The sequence below is a fragment of the Acartia tonsa genome, chromosome 2 (assembly GCF_053477335.1).
Source record: "Acartia tonsa isolate MP-2025a chromosome 2, ASM5347733v1, whole genome shotgun sequence".
Taxonomy (NCBI): domain Eukaryota; kingdom Metazoa; phylum Arthropoda; class Copepoda; order Calanoida; family Acartiidae; genus Acartia; species Acartia tonsa.
Window position 1 is genome coordinate 59,534,117 of NC_137261.1, and position 17,785 is coordinate 59,551,901.

At 33.4% G+C, this 17,785-nt stretch overlaps 1 protein-coding gene across 2 annotated transcripts in view; it reads right to left on the minus strand.

The window, feature by feature from the left end:
* Positions 1-887: 887 nt before the first annotated feature.
* LOC145312251 (uncharacterized) overlaps positions 888-17,785 on the minus strand; it is a 32,017-nt gene continuing 15,119 nt past the window's right edge. Inside the window, exons 1-8 of one of the 2 annotated variants that reach the window (XM_080151481.1) lie at positions 16,232-16,338; positions 15,055-15,134; positions 13,388-13,509; positions 12,853-12,956; positions 10,893-11,035; positions 10,510-10,599; positions 4,298-4,349; positions 888-1,431 (exon numbers count right to left, since the gene is read on the minus strand). In XM_080151481.1, coding sequence (XP_080007607.1) covers positions 1,389-1,431; positions 4,298-4,349; positions 10,510-10,599; positions 10,893-11,035; positions 12,853-12,956; positions 13,388-13,509; positions 15,055-15,134; positions 16,232-16,317 — 720 coding nt within the window. In that variant the 5' untranslated portion in view covers positions 16,318-16,338 and the 3' untranslated portion in view covers positions 888-1,388. Of the gene's footprint in view, positions 1,432-4,297; positions 4,350-10,509; positions 10,600-10,892; positions 11,036-12,852; positions 12,957-13,387; positions 13,510-15,054; positions 15,135-16,231; positions 16,339-17,785 lie in introns of those variants that run through there. The other variant, XM_080151480.1, reaches the window with a different exon arrangement.

Consider the following 17,785-nt stretch of genomic DNA (forward strand, 5'->3'; position numbering starts at 1 on the left):
CTTAAGATAACAAGAATGACAACATCCATAAGAAGCGACGCTAAAAAATATGGAAGGCTATTTAGAAAAAAATAACTATAGAGCAGTTTCATAAAAAATATTAAACCAAAAAATCATTAACCTTCTAAGATTTACAACGTGAAAATCTGGGAATCGATCTAGCACCTCAACCAATAAGCAAATCTCAATGAAACTTTGTGGGGATATGTAATTTGTGAACTTATTTAATCAATAAAAATATCAGCTGTCCATTTCGAATAGGAGTAAAGAAAATCTAAAAAAATAAAATTTCTATTTGATAATTCCGAGCCTTCTTCCAGCGAGGGGAGAAAGTCACTAACTAAAAAAAATTATAATGTAATAAAAATGAGGGATGAGGAGAGAAGAAAACCCCTAAAAAAAGAGATGGATAATCCCTGATTTTTATGACGTCATATGCAGACTTTTTGAGCGAATTTCTCCCCTCGCCTTCTTCCATTTATAGGACAGTAAAAGTAGAAAATTGGGGAGGTAATTGTAAAATGACTCTCAAAATGTCACACTTTTTGTCTTACATATAAGGTAAACCCTTTTTTAAAAAACATTTTGGCACACAAAAAATAACAGCTCTGAACAACTTCATTAAAGTAAAAAAAAAAGAGGGGGCACGAGATATAATTAATCAACGCACGAGGGGACCCTGTCCCAACTTTGTGTTGAGCCTTTAGAATCAGCTAATAGCTTTGTAAATATTAACACAGCCGAGTCCCTACAAAAGAACAGAAAGCAATTTGCTAGCAGACGAAAAGGGTCTCTGCGACTTGGTTTGTCTTGACTATACATCCATACTTATACATCTATTAAAGCTTCGACAATGGCTACCAAGCTACCCATCAGATTAAAGAAAATATAGTTTTAAAATTTATTTGTGAATATGAAATAGTTATTTTAATATTAAATATTTTTTCTCTTGTGACTAGATAATTTTTATAAAAATATTTAAAAATAATAAATAAATAAAGTCCAAGTCAGTAATTAAATTTGAATTAAAAGATTGGTTTATGAGATTTAGCATTTAGTTGTTTTGATTAGTGACTTCGACTAATGATTATATTAGGCTTGTTTTAAAGATAAATAATAAATATTTTTCGCATCGTATTATAGACATATTTCCGTGGATATTGAAATTGAGAAAATTTAAACCAGTTTTAGTAGCCCCCGAGAGGCCGAAGGCCGGGCTAGCAAAACTGGTTTTAGTTGTATGATTTTTATTTTATTATTCGTGGGAAATTGTTTGTAATACGATGTTAAACATGAATTTTTCAGTATGACTGAGAACCGGTTCTATTCCAGCGGAAATTAATCGGTTTCGTGGCCTTACTGGAAACATTGTTTCAAAATTTTCTTGTTTATTTCTGTGCATAGAGTCTGTAGGGGGAAAAGCAACCACGCCTGAAAAAAATATAACAATTAGTAGTTATCCTACTCTACAACGCATCAGTGGCGTGCAGACACTTCCTTGCGATTTTTGACACCATTTAAACCAAAATTGAGGGAGTGTATTAGTGTATTAAAGACAACAAGAGTGGTGTATTTTTAGTATAAGGGGGGTGATACACCCTTGAGGTGTCCGTCAGCTCACTAAAAAGTCAAAATGTGTCCTTGAATTGGTAAATTGACGCCCGAAGTCTGCTAACTTTTTTTCAATCTGTATCTAGAACATAATCGTTTTTTTCCCCTGAAAATTGATTTCTCAAAATTGCCAGCAGACTTATCCCCAGTCCCTGTGTGCACACTAAGAAATGCACCAATAAACAATATAGTATAACTTTATAATAGCCTGGCCCAGTAAAAATTACAATCCTTATATAAAAGCAGCAGGATCTTTGCCTGTCTGTACCGAAAGATTCGCTAACCGATGAACCGATATGGTTCTTCTTTGCAGTGTAGCTCCTAATAGGTCATGGATAATTGATACTTTTGAGGGGCCAAAAAAAGTTGAGAGAAAGGATTTAAAAAAAAAAATTCTAACGCCAAAAAAATGAGGGACTAGGAGAGGAGGAGTTGGAAAGAAAATCCCCAAAAAATATGACGTCACATGCTGATTTTTTGAGAGACTTTCTTCGTCTTCAATTTTTTTTTCATATTTCGAGCCTGGTTAAAAATCAAATATAGTTGAAGCCCAACAAAAACAAAACAATTTCATATAAAGTTTTGATTCTTCATAACTTAAAACAAACAAATATTTACGCCTTTAACATTTTACTAGCAAAAAATGCATAAAAGTTTAAGAAAATATTTTTAGATGATCTTGCTTCTCATAGTTTTGTGTACTGTTCTATATAATTTGTATTTTATTCTGCTTGAATAGAAAAGGGAGGGAGGAGTGTCTTGACAAGGGTAAAGCTTTTTCAAAAGCCGTCATATGTAATTATAAAAATTTAGAATAGTATTTAGTACATATCTATGTATATATTATTTTGTTGTCTTGGCAAAACTTTGTATGTGTGAATTTCCCGCCTTTAAAAATTGTCCTGTCACCTGTGTCACCTGTGCTTGTCGGTCAGTATGACCAATAAGAGGGAGGCATTATTGAAGGACGTGCGTTTGCAAAGCATGCGTTTTTTCAAATTTCCCCTTTTAATTGATTTCAACGTAGCCTTCTCTGTAAGAAATATGCCTAGCACCAGAATTTGGCTTGCCTTTGATTTATCTACTGTCATCCTGAGAAATGTGTTAATTTACATGAGGTACTTTTTGTTATTTTGAATGTTTAAAGATTCTTTTGTTCAAGCACAAAAATAGTCAATTCTATCCTGTAATGATAAGCCTAAAATCAGAAAAATTTGTTCCTTTTGCATTCGTTTGATTGACTTTATTAAGCTAGAGTGATTTAATTTATACAAGATTAATTTGTTGATTATTATTATTCCTGTGAAATGTAATGAACTGATTGCTTGTTGAGACACATCGCTTCTTTTTAGATATATTCATAGCCGGGCGCCTTTATAATGTACAAATTTCTTTTGTTAATGTTACTTTATTTTGTTGATATAGTATAAATATTTAATATGTTTATTAATTCATATTTTTCTATTGCAGTTCCACTATTTTACAGTATAAACTTTTCTTAATAAAGTATCTAGAATTCAAAGAGGACTTTTAGCAGTATTGTTATAGCTTTTTTTGTTTCATGAAATAAAAAAAAATCTCAATCGGCTCTTGCTTGCATATTATCAAATGTTTTGTTGAGTTCAAAGTGAAACAAACATTGAAATCTAGCTTAACTAGTAGCTTCGCCCTAAATTGTGCGGCAGAAAAATTTCTAAAAACCATTCCAAGACCCAAATCTAAAAATTGAAAAAGACTGAAACCAACCTAGGACATAAATGAAGCTTTCTTTAAATAAAGAACTCAATCGTATCATTTTATAAAATTATCCTTCTGGCTTTTCATTTAAGGGTTTGGTATTCATACATATAAAAGTTTTGTTCATGCATTAACCCCTCTGACGAAGATGCGAATATTTGATAGGAATAACAGGCCTCTTAACAGTAACAAGCCCTTTTTACTCCACAGGGGGAGCATAGGCCGCTGACAATTTGTCAGTGTTTCTGTAACAATGTGGCTTTTTGATGGATATGGGATAGGGTTGTCAGCCCTATGGTCTATGATTGCGTTGTAAAGCATCCATTTGTCCATCAGACAACCAACCCTTTGATTGCACGACCTTTGTCTGAGAAGTCCTAACTGTGCATGGTAGATGCGCTACATGTTGAGCCACGGTCGTGGGTCAACAGGCCTCTTAGGGTACCTAAATTTGTTGTGGTCGAATTCAACCATCCCCCACAATCACATTTTGTTTTAGTTTTAAACAAAAGAAGTAAAAAAAATTACCCTCCAATACAAAAAAAATGGGTATAGTCATTTCCACGACATCCCTCCATATGGAGCGATTCTTCGTATTTTTAAAATGGCTTTTTATAGGTTATTTTGGGTTAGGTTAGGTTATATTGTGTTAGGTGATTGCCCCACAGGGTTAGGTAATTGGTCCCGCAGGGTTAGAGCCCCCCGCAGGGGCTAGAAATAGGAGAAAAGCTACTGTGAAAAATACGAAGAATCGCTCCTTATGGAGGGATGTCGTGGAAAGGACTATACCCAAAAAAATTCTTGGGGGTACATTCCCTTGAATAGAAATAATCCTTCCCAGAACCTATGAGAAGCTATCATGTAAAGGAGAACCATATCGGTTCAGTGGTTCATCCTTCAATGCGCACACAGACACACCTGATCCTGTTACTTTATTTTAAGGATTTACCTGACACTTCCAACACGTTGAATACCAAGACTTTTCAGGTTTCTGTACATTCCTAAAATAAATAAATGTATTAGTATAGATGTAAAACAAAGCCAACTACCTGGTTTCAGTGATGTGGGCCTTTTTCGTCTGCTAGAAATTGATATTTCTGACGCTATTGGCTGATATTCAGAACCCAATTGAAAGTTGGCACAGGGTCCCAAAACCGTGAACATACAGTTATTTAATCCATGCCCCCTCTATTCTTTTGCTTTAGTCCTAAAATAAAAAAATACATACTCAGCAGAAAAAAAGTATTATATAGGGGCTGCATTCTAAAGAAAATTTAAAAACTGATATAGCAGGGGCGTCCAAGCTTTTTTTTTGGGGGGGGTAATTCGTGTTTGGGGGGGGTAAAATGGCGCGCGAAGCGCGCCGAAATTTTTTTTTACCCCCCCCAAAATTTTTACCCCGGGGGTAAAATTTGATTGGGGGGGGTAATTACCCCCCCTAAAGTCTGTTGAGGGGGGTAAATACTCCCCCCAAATCTGTTGGGTGGGGTAATTACCCCCCCCAAACTAATTTACCCCGGGGGTAAAATTTTTGGGGGGGGGTAATTTAATTATGTAAAAAAAGCACCTACCTAATCTATTAAGTTAATAAGTACTATCCTATAACATAAAGTAGTAAGTAAGGTTTATTTGACTATAGCTTCAGATTTCATTACTTTTAATACTGAGTTCTCCTTTTTAGGAAAGCTTCACATAGATCCCATGATGGTTCCACACTATTATAGGTCAATCCTTTGAGTGGTTTTAGGCTATTTTTCTCCTCCCTTTTTACCCTTTGGAAAACACGAGTTCTTAGATGCTAAGGGCGCCACTACTATTCAAATATATAGTAGTATCTCATTCTTTAGAACATAAAAATACAATAATTAACTCACTAACCAATGAACCAATATGATTTTACTTTAAAGTGAAGCCTCTTATAGGTCCTGGTAAGTTTTATAACTAGTTTTTAGACACCCTGACATCCTCCCAAAAGAAATCGCCTATAGAAATTCTTTTTCATTTTTTAATGAAATATTTAATTTAGTTAGGTATCTATTTTATGGAATCTTCAGTGCTTTACAATTACATCATAGATCCCCGGGATGGTTTTAGCCCTTATAAAGGCCCAAGCAAATAAAACATGATCAAACTATTAAATTTTTTGTTATCATGGTTAAGAACGGTTTTAACTGGTTGGACAGTAAAATTTTTTTTTTAAGAACATTCAATTTGGGGGGGGTAAATACCCCCCCCAAAATTTTTTTTTATAGGAACATTTATTTTTTTGGGGGGTAATTACCCCCCCCAAAATCGTTGGGGGTGCCTACGGCACCCCCAAGGAGGGGGTAATTTTTTTTTGGGGGGGGTATTGTTCACAAAATTTTGGGGGTGCCCACGGCACCCCCAAAATCGTTTGGGGGTGCCAAATGGCCCATTACCCCCCCCCCTTGGACGCCTATGTGATATAGTATTTAATATATATAGAACAAAACTTAATTTTGATATCCTAAAAAGCATTTCAGCTAAGCAATAATTAAGCCTTTATCTTAAATATCAACAAAGAACATCATATGAAAAAAATACCTATTTATTTTCGATTTATTTCCAAAATATGGATGGGAGACGCGCACTATGTAGAAAAGCACCATAAACGAGAAGAATAAATCTGAAGCCTAATGCTATAGTAATTAGATACAGTAATCTTATTATATAAAGTAGTAAGTTCTGTAGTTAGGGATCTCACTAACCACTAAACTGATATGGTTCTCCTTTACAGTGAAGCTTCTTATAGGACAGGGGTATGTTTGAAACTATATCTCCACCCTCCAAAGAATATTCGTTTGAAATAAGAAAAAACAAATAGAATCCGTGTCTGTCCCGTTACTCATATCACAAATGCAATTTTAAATCCCTAAATTTTTGCATTCACGGGACGAGAGTATGAAAGTTAAACGGGCATTATAACTGGGTCAAAGTGTAAACTACAAATGTGTAGACGATTACACGGATCTAAAGGGATAAGACAATGACCGATAAATTGATGTACATCCCCATTGATGACACACAAAATTACCACAGCTGTACATTGAAACTATTAGTTGAAACGTTTGGACACTCAACTTAAAACATCAACCAATCAAAATTCAGTCCCCAAAGTTGTTAAGCCAACGAATCAGAAAACGTTATTGTAAAACTTTGGGGACTCGTGTAATGAACAGCCCATTGTCCCCACTCTCTCTGAGACGGTTAATATCATAGGAGAGTATGGAACTAAAATGCACAAAAAAGAGAAAATAGTTTAGAGTAATTAAATAGAGATAAAATGAAAATAGTATTAATCTTATTATATAAAGTAGTAAGATTTTTAAGTTTTCAGCGAAGGATCTTGCTATCCGCTTAACATGCATTGTTCTCCTTTACAGTTAAGCTTACTTTTGGTCTAGGAAAGGTTTTCAACTATTTTGGGTGAGGGTGTCTCCTACTTCCCTAGAAAAAATGTTGACCCCCGAATTTTTTTTACTTTTTCTTTTTAAGAATTAACTTAATTGACCTTAGATGCTTTTAGGGGCTTAGCCACTAGTATATAATAAGATAAATTAAAAATAAAATATACAAAAAAAAGGTTTTTAGATAGTAACATTAGAAAAAAATAATATTGTGTATATAAAATAAATTTAGTAGGCGTTGATCTTAATTTAAATCATGTAAAAAATCTCTAAGAGTGTAGCTGTATTGTAACAGAAACTCTATTAATTATATTTACCATGACATAACCTCTTATTTTTTTCTCAAATGTAACATAATTATAATATTATATCTATATTGTAATAAAAACTTCTATTGAAACTAGAACTCTAATATTGTACCTCTATTGTAACAGAAACTCTATAATTTTAGCTCTATAGTAATATAATCTATAACTTTGTAGTAGCTCAAGTGAAACAAAACTTATAATATTGTAATTGAAATTCTAATATTGTACCTCTATTGTAACAAGAACTCTAATATAGTAACTCTATTGTAACAGAAACTCCATTGATTAGCTCTATAGTAACATAATCTTTATAGTTTCATTAAAACTAAACTTATAATATTATTTCTATATTGTAACAATAACTCTAATATTGTAACTCTATTGTAACAAGAACTCTAATATTGTAGCTCCAATGAACCAACACTTTTAATATCGTTCCTATATTGTAACAAAAACTCTAATTTTGTACCTCTATTGTAACAGTAACCCTAATATTTTAGCTCCAATGAAGCAAAACTTATATTATTATTCCTCTATTGTAATAAAACTCAAATATTGTACCTCTATTGTAACCAGAACTCTAATATTGTAACTCTATTGTAACAGTAACTCTAATATTGTAGCTGAATTGTAACAGAAACTCTATAATTTTAGCTCTATAGTAAAGAAACTCTATTAATTTAGCTCTATAGTAAAGGAGACTCTAGTTTTTTACCTCTATTGGAACACACAGATGCTCAACTGAGCTCTCAGATACAATTTTAAATTTGGTTTTACTAACTTTATTTTCACACCTACCCAACTAATACACACACACACACACACACACACTCACAACTTATACACAAACTTTCACACACACTCACACACAACTAACACACACACACACTCACAAACAACTAACACAGACACACACACTCACACACAACTAATACAAAAACGGACAAACGAATCCATTCTATTTTATTATCATAAACTATTACAACTAGATCATACGAAGCAACTTATAGTGTCTAATGAAAAATGACGTCATACAATACAAATGACCAATAATAGGGGAAATGTGATTTACTCGATTTTTATAAAACTACAGTGTCATATTTAGAAATTTAATGACAATACCTGTCTGAAATATACCTGGATGTATTGACAGGGGAAATTTTTCGCCAATTTAGCTTGCTAATATTAAATTCATTTATTGGTCAGTTTGCTCATCCAGCAGCGGGGGAGGGGATGGGGTAAAGGGGCTGGATTGGGGGGGGGGGCGGGGGGATGGTATCGTTATTTTTATTTTTGGTGCAACGTCTAAATAATAATATATCGATTTATAATAGTGTCAAAGTAATTAGAATAGGATATCGTTAATTTTTTGTTTCTTTTAAACTTTTGAAAACAAGAGTGGGATGTTATAATTCCTTGGCTTTTTAGTGCAAGAGAGTTTTTCTTTCATTTGTTTTGTACCTTGTTAGTGCAAACTTCAGCATTTCCCTTTTGGATTAAATTGGATTAGGTAACCCACCCCACAAAACACATAAGCGTAGAGAAAGACGTTCAAGCCTTTTTTATTTTGAGAAGTGTAATATAGGGGCGCTCAAAGTTTTGAGGGGGGCTCTAAACACTCCTTCACCCCAACCCTTGAACGTATATTAAATAACCCAATAAAGCGATCACATTATAGATCACTATTTTACATTTAAGCCTGATATCAGCCTAAGTTTTTTTTATATTGGATAAAAATTGACATTCCTCATGACATATTAACGACTTGCCATTTACCAAACAAAATTGGATAGCATTTTAATGGGCTAACAAAACTGGTTTTGATCTCATAATTATTTATTTTGATATCCACGAAAAGCTGTCTATAATACGATGCGATAAATAACTATAGCAAAATCTAAAAATAAAAAATGGGACAACAATGTGATAAAGGATTATTCCCAAGTTTGCTAAAGAAAACTTATACGTCAGTTTTTCATTATTTAGTTGTGTCCTAGATATGACACCTAGCTGCACACCACAAACAGACAGATATACGTGTCAGGGAAGGAGGGAGGGAGGGGACATTGGGGCTGTTTATTACACCAGTCCTCACAGTTTTATGTTCACGTTTTCTTATTCGTTGGCTTATCAACTCTGGAGACTATTCTTGAATTTTGATTGGTTGTCTCATTAAGTTGTGTGACCAAACGTTATAACCACTAATTGTAATTTTATGTATCATTATTGTAGATATAAATTTATCGTCCATTGTCTTATCCCTTTGATCCCTGACAGACAGATGTGTGTGCAATACAGAGAGCTCAGGGATCTTAAGGGTTGACCCAATGAGCGATACATTAATGTACATTTCCAATAATGATAAACAAGAGTATCATTTCTTTAGATAAAATATATTGAAACGTCAGGACAATTCTAGTTTATAACTAACCAACGTACTATCGTACTAACTAAGTACCCTATGTTTTATTAGCCAACGTATAAATAAGATATAGTTGAATTTACAATTCAATGTCAAAAAGCCTTTTCATGAATACAACCTAATTGTTATTTTCTATTCCGATCCCTTTGTCTGAATTTATTCTTATTGCATTATTGTATACATATGCAATTTAATAAAATGTTATTGTATTTTAGTATGACGTAAAAACTATATGTAGGTTAAATAAACAAAAAAATAACATATGGTATAAGAATTTCTTTTTAAAATAAAAAATTCTAAAAAAGTGGTTAATTTGTAGATAGCTAGAATAAATGTTCTTATAACCATTGCTACAGTTCTGCTGATAGCAAGATAGAAAGTAGATTATACCTGGATAGCAATTGGTTTGATCCGCAGGATATACACATCAGATTCTGTTGATAGCAAGATAGAAAGTAGATAATAACTGGATAAGAATTAGTTTGATCAGCAGGATATACAAATCCAGTTCCGTTGATAGCAAGATAGTAAGTAGATAATACCTGGATAGCAATTTGTTTGATCCGTAGGATATACACATCAGATTCTGTTGATAGCAAGATAGAAAGTATTTCATACCTGGATAGCAATTGGTTTGATCCGTAGGATATACACATCCAATTCTGTTGATAGCAAGATAGAAAGTATTTCATACCTGGATAACAATTAGTTTGATCAGCAGGATATACAGTACATATCCGATTCTGTTGATAGCAAGATAGAAAGTAGGTCATACCTGGATAGCAATTAGTTGGATCACCAGGATATACACATCAGATTCTGTTGATAGCAAGATAGAAAGTAGATAATACCTGGAAAGCAATTAGTTTGATCCGCAGGATATACACATCAGATTCTGTTGATAGCAAGATAGAAAATAGATAATACCTGGATAGCAATTTGTTTGATCCGTAGGATATACACATCAGATTATGTTGATAGCAAGATAGAAAGTATTTTATACCTGGATAACAATTGGTTTGATCCGTAGGATATACACATCCAATAGGATTTCTGTAACCGCTGCTCCCATACAATGTCCACGCTGTACATCCTAAAATATTTAAAAATCGCATCGTTTCATAGACATATTTCCGCGGATATTAAAATGGAAAATTATAGCAGTTTGTTAGACCCGAGGAGCCGAAGCTTTTTGTTGGCTACTGAACTAAATAAACCAACCAATCAAGATTTAGTAAAAGTACCCAAAGTTTGTTAGCCAACGAATAAGAAAACAAAACTTTGGGTACTAGTGTAATTTACAGTTCAATTAAGAAGAAAAACTAGATTAATTTTAAAAATAACACGATTTTCCATGTAAAAAAAAACATTGGTCTGTATTTTTACCTGTTAAAACCATACTGTTGATATTATCTGGAAATACCATATTGTCTTTGTCATTGTAGGTATACTCCTCCCTACCACTAAAGTTTATCTGGTGGTAGAAATTGAGAGTGTCGAACTTGTATCCATCTGGGGCACCAGTATATCTAATTAAGAAAAAATTGCAAACATGGCGGTCATCAGGGATTTAAAGGAATAAGACAATGGCCAATAAGTTGGTGTACATTCCAAATGATGATACACAAAATTACCACTTCATAGCACATCCACTCGTCCTCGGGAAGGTGATAGATTCGAATCATAGCATATCACTGTGTCATAACTAAGACTTTAAAAATGATTCCTACTGATGTTATGTCATGTGTGCAACATATATTGTTAGAGTAGGGTGAATGCCTTGGCCTGACACGGGTGCAACTTTTTACCATGCACATGACTTCTAAGACTAGGGTCGTGCTATCAAAGGGTTGGTTGTCTGAAGGATGTTTGACCATAAATAACATTAAGTAAGGTTTGGTTCAAAGATATACACTAAAATAAGATCTAGAGGTTTATCCTGTCCTTAAGCGTATCTGAAAGCACTGTTATGTGTGACGTCATAAAAATACGTCTATTTTCCATCTTTTTTCCTTTTTCACTTCTCCTTTCATCCCTCCTTTTTGACGTATTTTAATGACGTCACACTAGACACTTTCCAACGCTTTGGGTATCTGAGGCTAAGGTAAAGAATACCTCAAACTGCTGGCTGTCCTGAGGAACTGTCCAGGTACAATTGTACAGTAGTTGTCTCCAAACATGTAGAAACTGTTTCAAGTAGCTGTGCCAGAACTATAATAAATAATACCTCAAACTGCTGGCTGTTCTTAGGAACTGTCCAGGAACACTTGTACAGTAGTTGTCACCAAACATGTAGAAACTGTTTCCAGTAGCTGTGCCAGAATTATAATAAATAATACCTCAAACTGCTGGCTGTCCTGAGGAACTGTGCAGGTACACTTGTACAGTAGTTGTCTCCAAACATGTAGAAACTGTTGCCAGCAGTTGTTCCAGAATTATAATAAATAATACCTCAAACTGCTGGCTGTTCTTAGGAACTGTCCAGGTACACTTGTACAATAGTTGTCACCAAACATGTAGAAACTGTGTCCAGCACTTGTGACAGAATTATAATAAATAATACCTCAAACTGATGGCTGTTCTAAGGAACTGTCCAGGTACACTTGTACAGTAGTTGTCACCAAACATGTAGAAACTGTTTCCAGTAGCTGTGCCAGAATTATAATAAAGAATACCACAAACTGCTAGATGTTCTAAGGAACTGTCAAGGTAACTTGTACCGTAGTTATCACCAAACATGTAGAAACTGTTGCCAGCACTTGTTCCAGAATTATAATAAATAATACCTCAAACTGCTGACTGTTCTTATGAACTGTCCAGGTACACTTGTACAATAGTTGTCACCAAACATGTAGAAACTATGTCCAGCACTTGTGCCAGAATTATAATAAATAATACCTCAAACTGCTGGCTGTTCTAAGAAACTGTCCAGGTACACTTGTTCAATAGTTGTCTCCAAACATGTTCAAACTATTTCCAGTAGCTGTGCCAGAATTATAATAAAGAATATCTAAAACTGCTGACTGTTCTTAGGAACTTTCCAGGTACAATTGTACAGTAGTTGTCACCAAACATGTAGAAACTGTTGCTAGCAGTTGTTCCAGAGTTATAATAAATAGTACCTCAAACTGCTGGCTGTTCTTAGGAACTGTGCAGGTACACTTGTACAGTAATTGTCACCAAACATGTAGAAACTATTTCCATCACTTGTTCCAGAATTATAATAAAGAATACCTCAAACTGCTGGCTGTTCTTAGGAACTGTCCAGGTACAATTGTACAGTAGTTGTCACCAAACATGTAGAAACTGTTTCCAGCACTTGTTCCAGAATTATAATTAATAATACCTCAAACTGCTGGCTGTTCTTAGGAACTGTCCAGGTACACTTGTACAGTAGTTGTCTCCAAACATGTAGAAACTGTTGCCAGCATTTGTGCCAGAATTATAATCCTGGTACAACAAATCTTTCAAACTTTAATTTTTTGTTATCTTTTTGTTATTGGCGGTGATCTGGGATCAGAAAAGTTAGTAGTTAGCTTAAAACTGGACCAAAGCTATATTCTCTAAAGAGCAAAGCCCAATTGGTTTAGAAATGACTTTTTGCTTACCAAAAAAGTAATATATATTTTTTTTATAGGGGGTTAGGAGTGTCCCACCCCCAAGAAAATAGCTTAATGCCACTACTATATTACAAAAAGGGTACAGCCTAATTGGTTCAGTGGTTACCAATACCTAGATCTTATATCTTTAGACAGACAGACAGACGAACATACAGACATAGTTAAACACTATGTCTGTATGTTTGTCTATTATAACTATTAGTTATACTATTTTTTTTTTAGATAATTATAATAAAAGTTTTAAAAAGATTTGTATCCTGCCTTATCAGAGTAAAGAATCCATATACCACTCTGGACACAACAACTTTGGATCCGATTATTGAAATTATAATTTCTTAGATCTGAGATGTAATCAACAGCTTTCACTGAGCTTCCAGACAGGTCTAAACATAAATGGATATAGGATATATTATACATACATACGTGGATAAATTGACAGAGAAAAATTTGTCGCCATTTTAGCTTATGTAGGAGAGGAGGGAGATGAGTAAGGGGTCTATCGTTATTTTAGCCGGAGCGAGTACTTCTTTATCAGAGTACTTGCAAATCTGGTGCAACATCTCAGTAATATTAAAATAGCTTTGCTAATGACGTATTCATATATCATGGATTTGAAAGGAGCAAACCCAGCTCCACAATATATAGTCCAAGGCAGGATGTTTAACTAAAATATTGGATAACCCCGACCCCCCTTTTGAAGGGGTCGAAGGATGGAAAGGAAAATATTCTAACGAGAAAACTCCTGGCTACTATGTTAATTGTCTAAAATAATGAAATATTCAAAATATGTTACTTTATATATCTAAACTAGCGTGTTCGGATCTAAAAACGAATTAGCCTAAAACCATAACTGGAACTGTGTGAAGCTTTCCCAAAAAGGGAACTCAATCGGTGAAGGGATATTAAGCATCAGTCAAAAAAAACATTACTACTTTATCTAATAGGATAAACGGCAGTAAATGAAATTATATTTAGATTATAAATATGAGTAACAATAGTTATTAGATGTTTTATACTCTTTTTTGTTTATACAATAAAAATAAACAAGTGTTTTAATAAAACAATTTGAGATTATCTCATTCTGATAAGTTGAAAATTATATATATTGTTTTTTTCCACAGGGATCTAAAGGGATAAGACAATGAGGGATAAAATGATATACAATGTACATCCCCAATGATGATGCACAAATTACCCCTTCCCTAGAATAAAATGAATGTTAATTTAAATGTTTAGACGCCTAACTTAATGAAGCAAACAATCAAAATTCAAAAAAATTTCCCCAAGTCGTTAAGTCAGCGAATAAAAAAACGTTTTAATTAAACTTTGAGGACTAGTGTAATAAACAGCCTAATGTCCCCTCCCTCCCAGGTTTTATTATCAATTATTTTTTATGATTAGAATCTCTGAAAGTGTCCCTCTCCCTCATTGTTTCAATATTGAATCTTATGCTTTTATTATGTACATTTTTAAATCTTTGTAATCTTGTAATTACATTAAAAAATAGATAAGAAAATAGCCCAAAAAAATCTCAAGACATTTATTTACCTGCCCTAAAAAGAATAATAAATTCGGACAAGCATTTTCCGAGATCTTTAGCTTCAAAGGAGAAAGATTGAACAAGATCTTAGCGGATATACGATAAATATACAAGCAGACATCCTATGGTATAAACATTTAATTTGCAATTAAAGAGAAGCTTTGCTCGTTATTATTATCGTTTGCCTGCGTCTCTAGCATCTAAGGGCTCTGTATTTAAAGATTTAAAATAGCTTAAAACCATCCCATAACCTAAATTAAAACTCAAAATAGCCTACAACTATCTATTTGAGGTTTCCCTAAACTGAAAGCTTAAGCTTCAGACAAAAAAAAAACTTACTACTTTATATAAAAGGACAAACCTAATTATTAAGTATTTATTAGCATACCTGCATTTTCGTAGCATGTAATAGTTTGTTTGGTAGCTACATGTCCTTTAGGCCCTCCCATCTCAGGTTTAGTTATAGCTCTAAATAATGTAATAGTTTGTTTAGTAGCTACATGTCCTTTAGGTCCTCCAATCTCAGGTTTAGTTATGGCTCTAAATAATGTAATAGTTTGTTTAGTAGCTACATGTCCTTTAGGCCCTCCCATCTCAGGTTTAGTTATGGCTCTAAATAATAGTTTGTTTGGTAGCTACATGTCCTTTAGCTCCTCCAATCTCAGGTTTAGTTATTGCTCTAAATAATGTAATAGTTTGTTTAGTAGCTACATGTCCTTTATCTCCTTCCATCTCAGGTTTAGTTATGGCTCTAAATAATAGTTTGTTTGGTAGCTACATGTCCTTTAGCTCCTCCAATCCCAGGTTTAGTTATTGCTCTAAATAATGTAATAGTTTGTTTAGTAGCTACATGTCCTTTAGCTCCTCCCATCTCAGGTTTAGTTATGGCTCTAAATAATGTAATAGTTTGTTTGGTAGCTACATGTCCTTTAGCTCCTCCCATCTCAGGTTTAGTTATGGCTCTAAATAATGTAATAGTTTTGTTAGGTAGCTACATGTCCTTTAGGTCCTCCCATCTCAGGTTTAGTTATGGCTCTAAATAATGTAATAGTTTGTTTGGTAGCTACATGTCCTTTAGGTCCTCCCATCTCAGATTTAATCATTTGTCAATTATAAACTATCAGCACTGCGCCACTAGCATTTAGGGACTTTGTATTCATAGAGGTAAATAGGTCTGATAGGAACATAGTCAAAAACTATTCCAAAACCTAAATCTGAAATTGAAATAGTCTAAAACCATCACGGGACTTATGTAAAGCTTACATAAAACAGAGAACTTAATCAGTTCACTAGTTATTGTGATCTTAAGATTCAGACAAAAAAAAACTTTACTACTTCATATCATAGATATAAATAGATAAGACAATGGCCGATAAACTGATTTACATCCCCAATGATGATAAACAAAATTAATTCTTTGTTGTTTGAACCTTTAAACACTCGCATTAATGAACAGACCAATCAAAATTCAAAGTCCCAAAAGTTGTTAATCCAAAGAACAAGAATAGTTTACATAGAACTTTGGGGACTAGTGTAATAAACACATTCTTTCCCTTCCTTTTTACCTGGAACTTAAAATCTTTTCAGTTGTTACATCTATACAAACAACACATAAAAATATAACATTCAACAAACAATTTTTAGAAATCATTTTATCTTTTGACCAAGTTAATAATCTGAAATTGAAAACATAGTATTTTTTCTACTTACTTTTAAAAGCGAAGCTTTTCTACAATTAGAGTCGATCCGTCCGTACGTCCGTCCGTAACGGATAGATTTTTACGTTAATTTAGGCATGTTAGAATTGTCCTATCGATTTCAAACTTTGCACGATGATTCATGTTGTAGTTAGGTACGATTTTGAAAGCGTCGTAGTTCTATAATCGTTACCAGAATGCCCGTACGTCCATTTTGAACATTTTGATATTTCAGTTTTTCAAAACAATTTTTTATGTGATATAATCAAACAATTTATCTGATTTTTGGAGTACTGGTTCCTATTACAATAAGGTACAATATTATAAGCGAAGCATCTCTATAATTAAGCCCTAAAAATGTCAGTATGTCCTTTAACAGTATTCTGTATTTAAGAAGTTTTGCAACAAATGTATGTATAATTTTGATATTAATTAAAGTTTGAAATCGCTATGACAATTCTAACGTCTAAATTAATGAAAAGAGCTAACCGTTCCGGACGGATAAATGTAGGGACTAACAAACCATAATTATAGAAAAGCTTCTTTTGTAAAAACACTAAACCAATAAAAATATTGAATGATTATACAGCAGCCATCGACATCTTTTGTTCCAAATAAGAAAGGTAAAACCTATGTCACTGTTAGGATCCAAAAGCGAACTAAATAAAAAAAAATTAAACGCATTTTTGACAGTGAATATGTATAATATGTATTTATTCAGTATATGTAGGTATTGAAATTACACTTGTATATGTTAAATATAGACGTATGAAAAGTAGAATAATCAAATGTATTAAATTTTCAATACTTTTACCCTTAAAAAGATTACTAAATAAGTGAAAATGTTCAATAAATCCCAGTTTCAATATAGCTTCAAAACCGGATAGTATCCACTGGATTAGACCCAGTTTTCAACCATACTGAAAAATCATTTATTGTATCACATTTTTCACGAATTTTTTTACGAACTTTAGAATGGGAAATAATTTATCGTTTGAATATCCGCGGAAAACTGTCTATAATAATGTCTATATAAATCACAGAGACAGACATACCTTTACCTATTATCTTTCAAAATAGTTAAAAACCATCCCTCAACTTAAATGAAGACACCATGTTGGAAGAAGCAATTCAGTGTAAATAGAATCTAACGACATAGACGTCCAAGGGTGGGGGTAAAGGGGTGTTAAATCCACATTTTGCCCCCTATTTAAAAAAATACATTACTTTAAAACTCTCCTTAAGAAAACGCTTGGACGTCCCTGGCTAACGAGATTTTAGTGTACAGAGAGAGACAGAAACATCCAAGCCTTTCCGTGTTTTATAAAGCTCTAAACAAACTCTAATATCTATAGGCTATAGCACAGTTTTCCCAAGTGAGTCACATTTTTATGGAAAAATGTAAAATAATATGAAAATTCT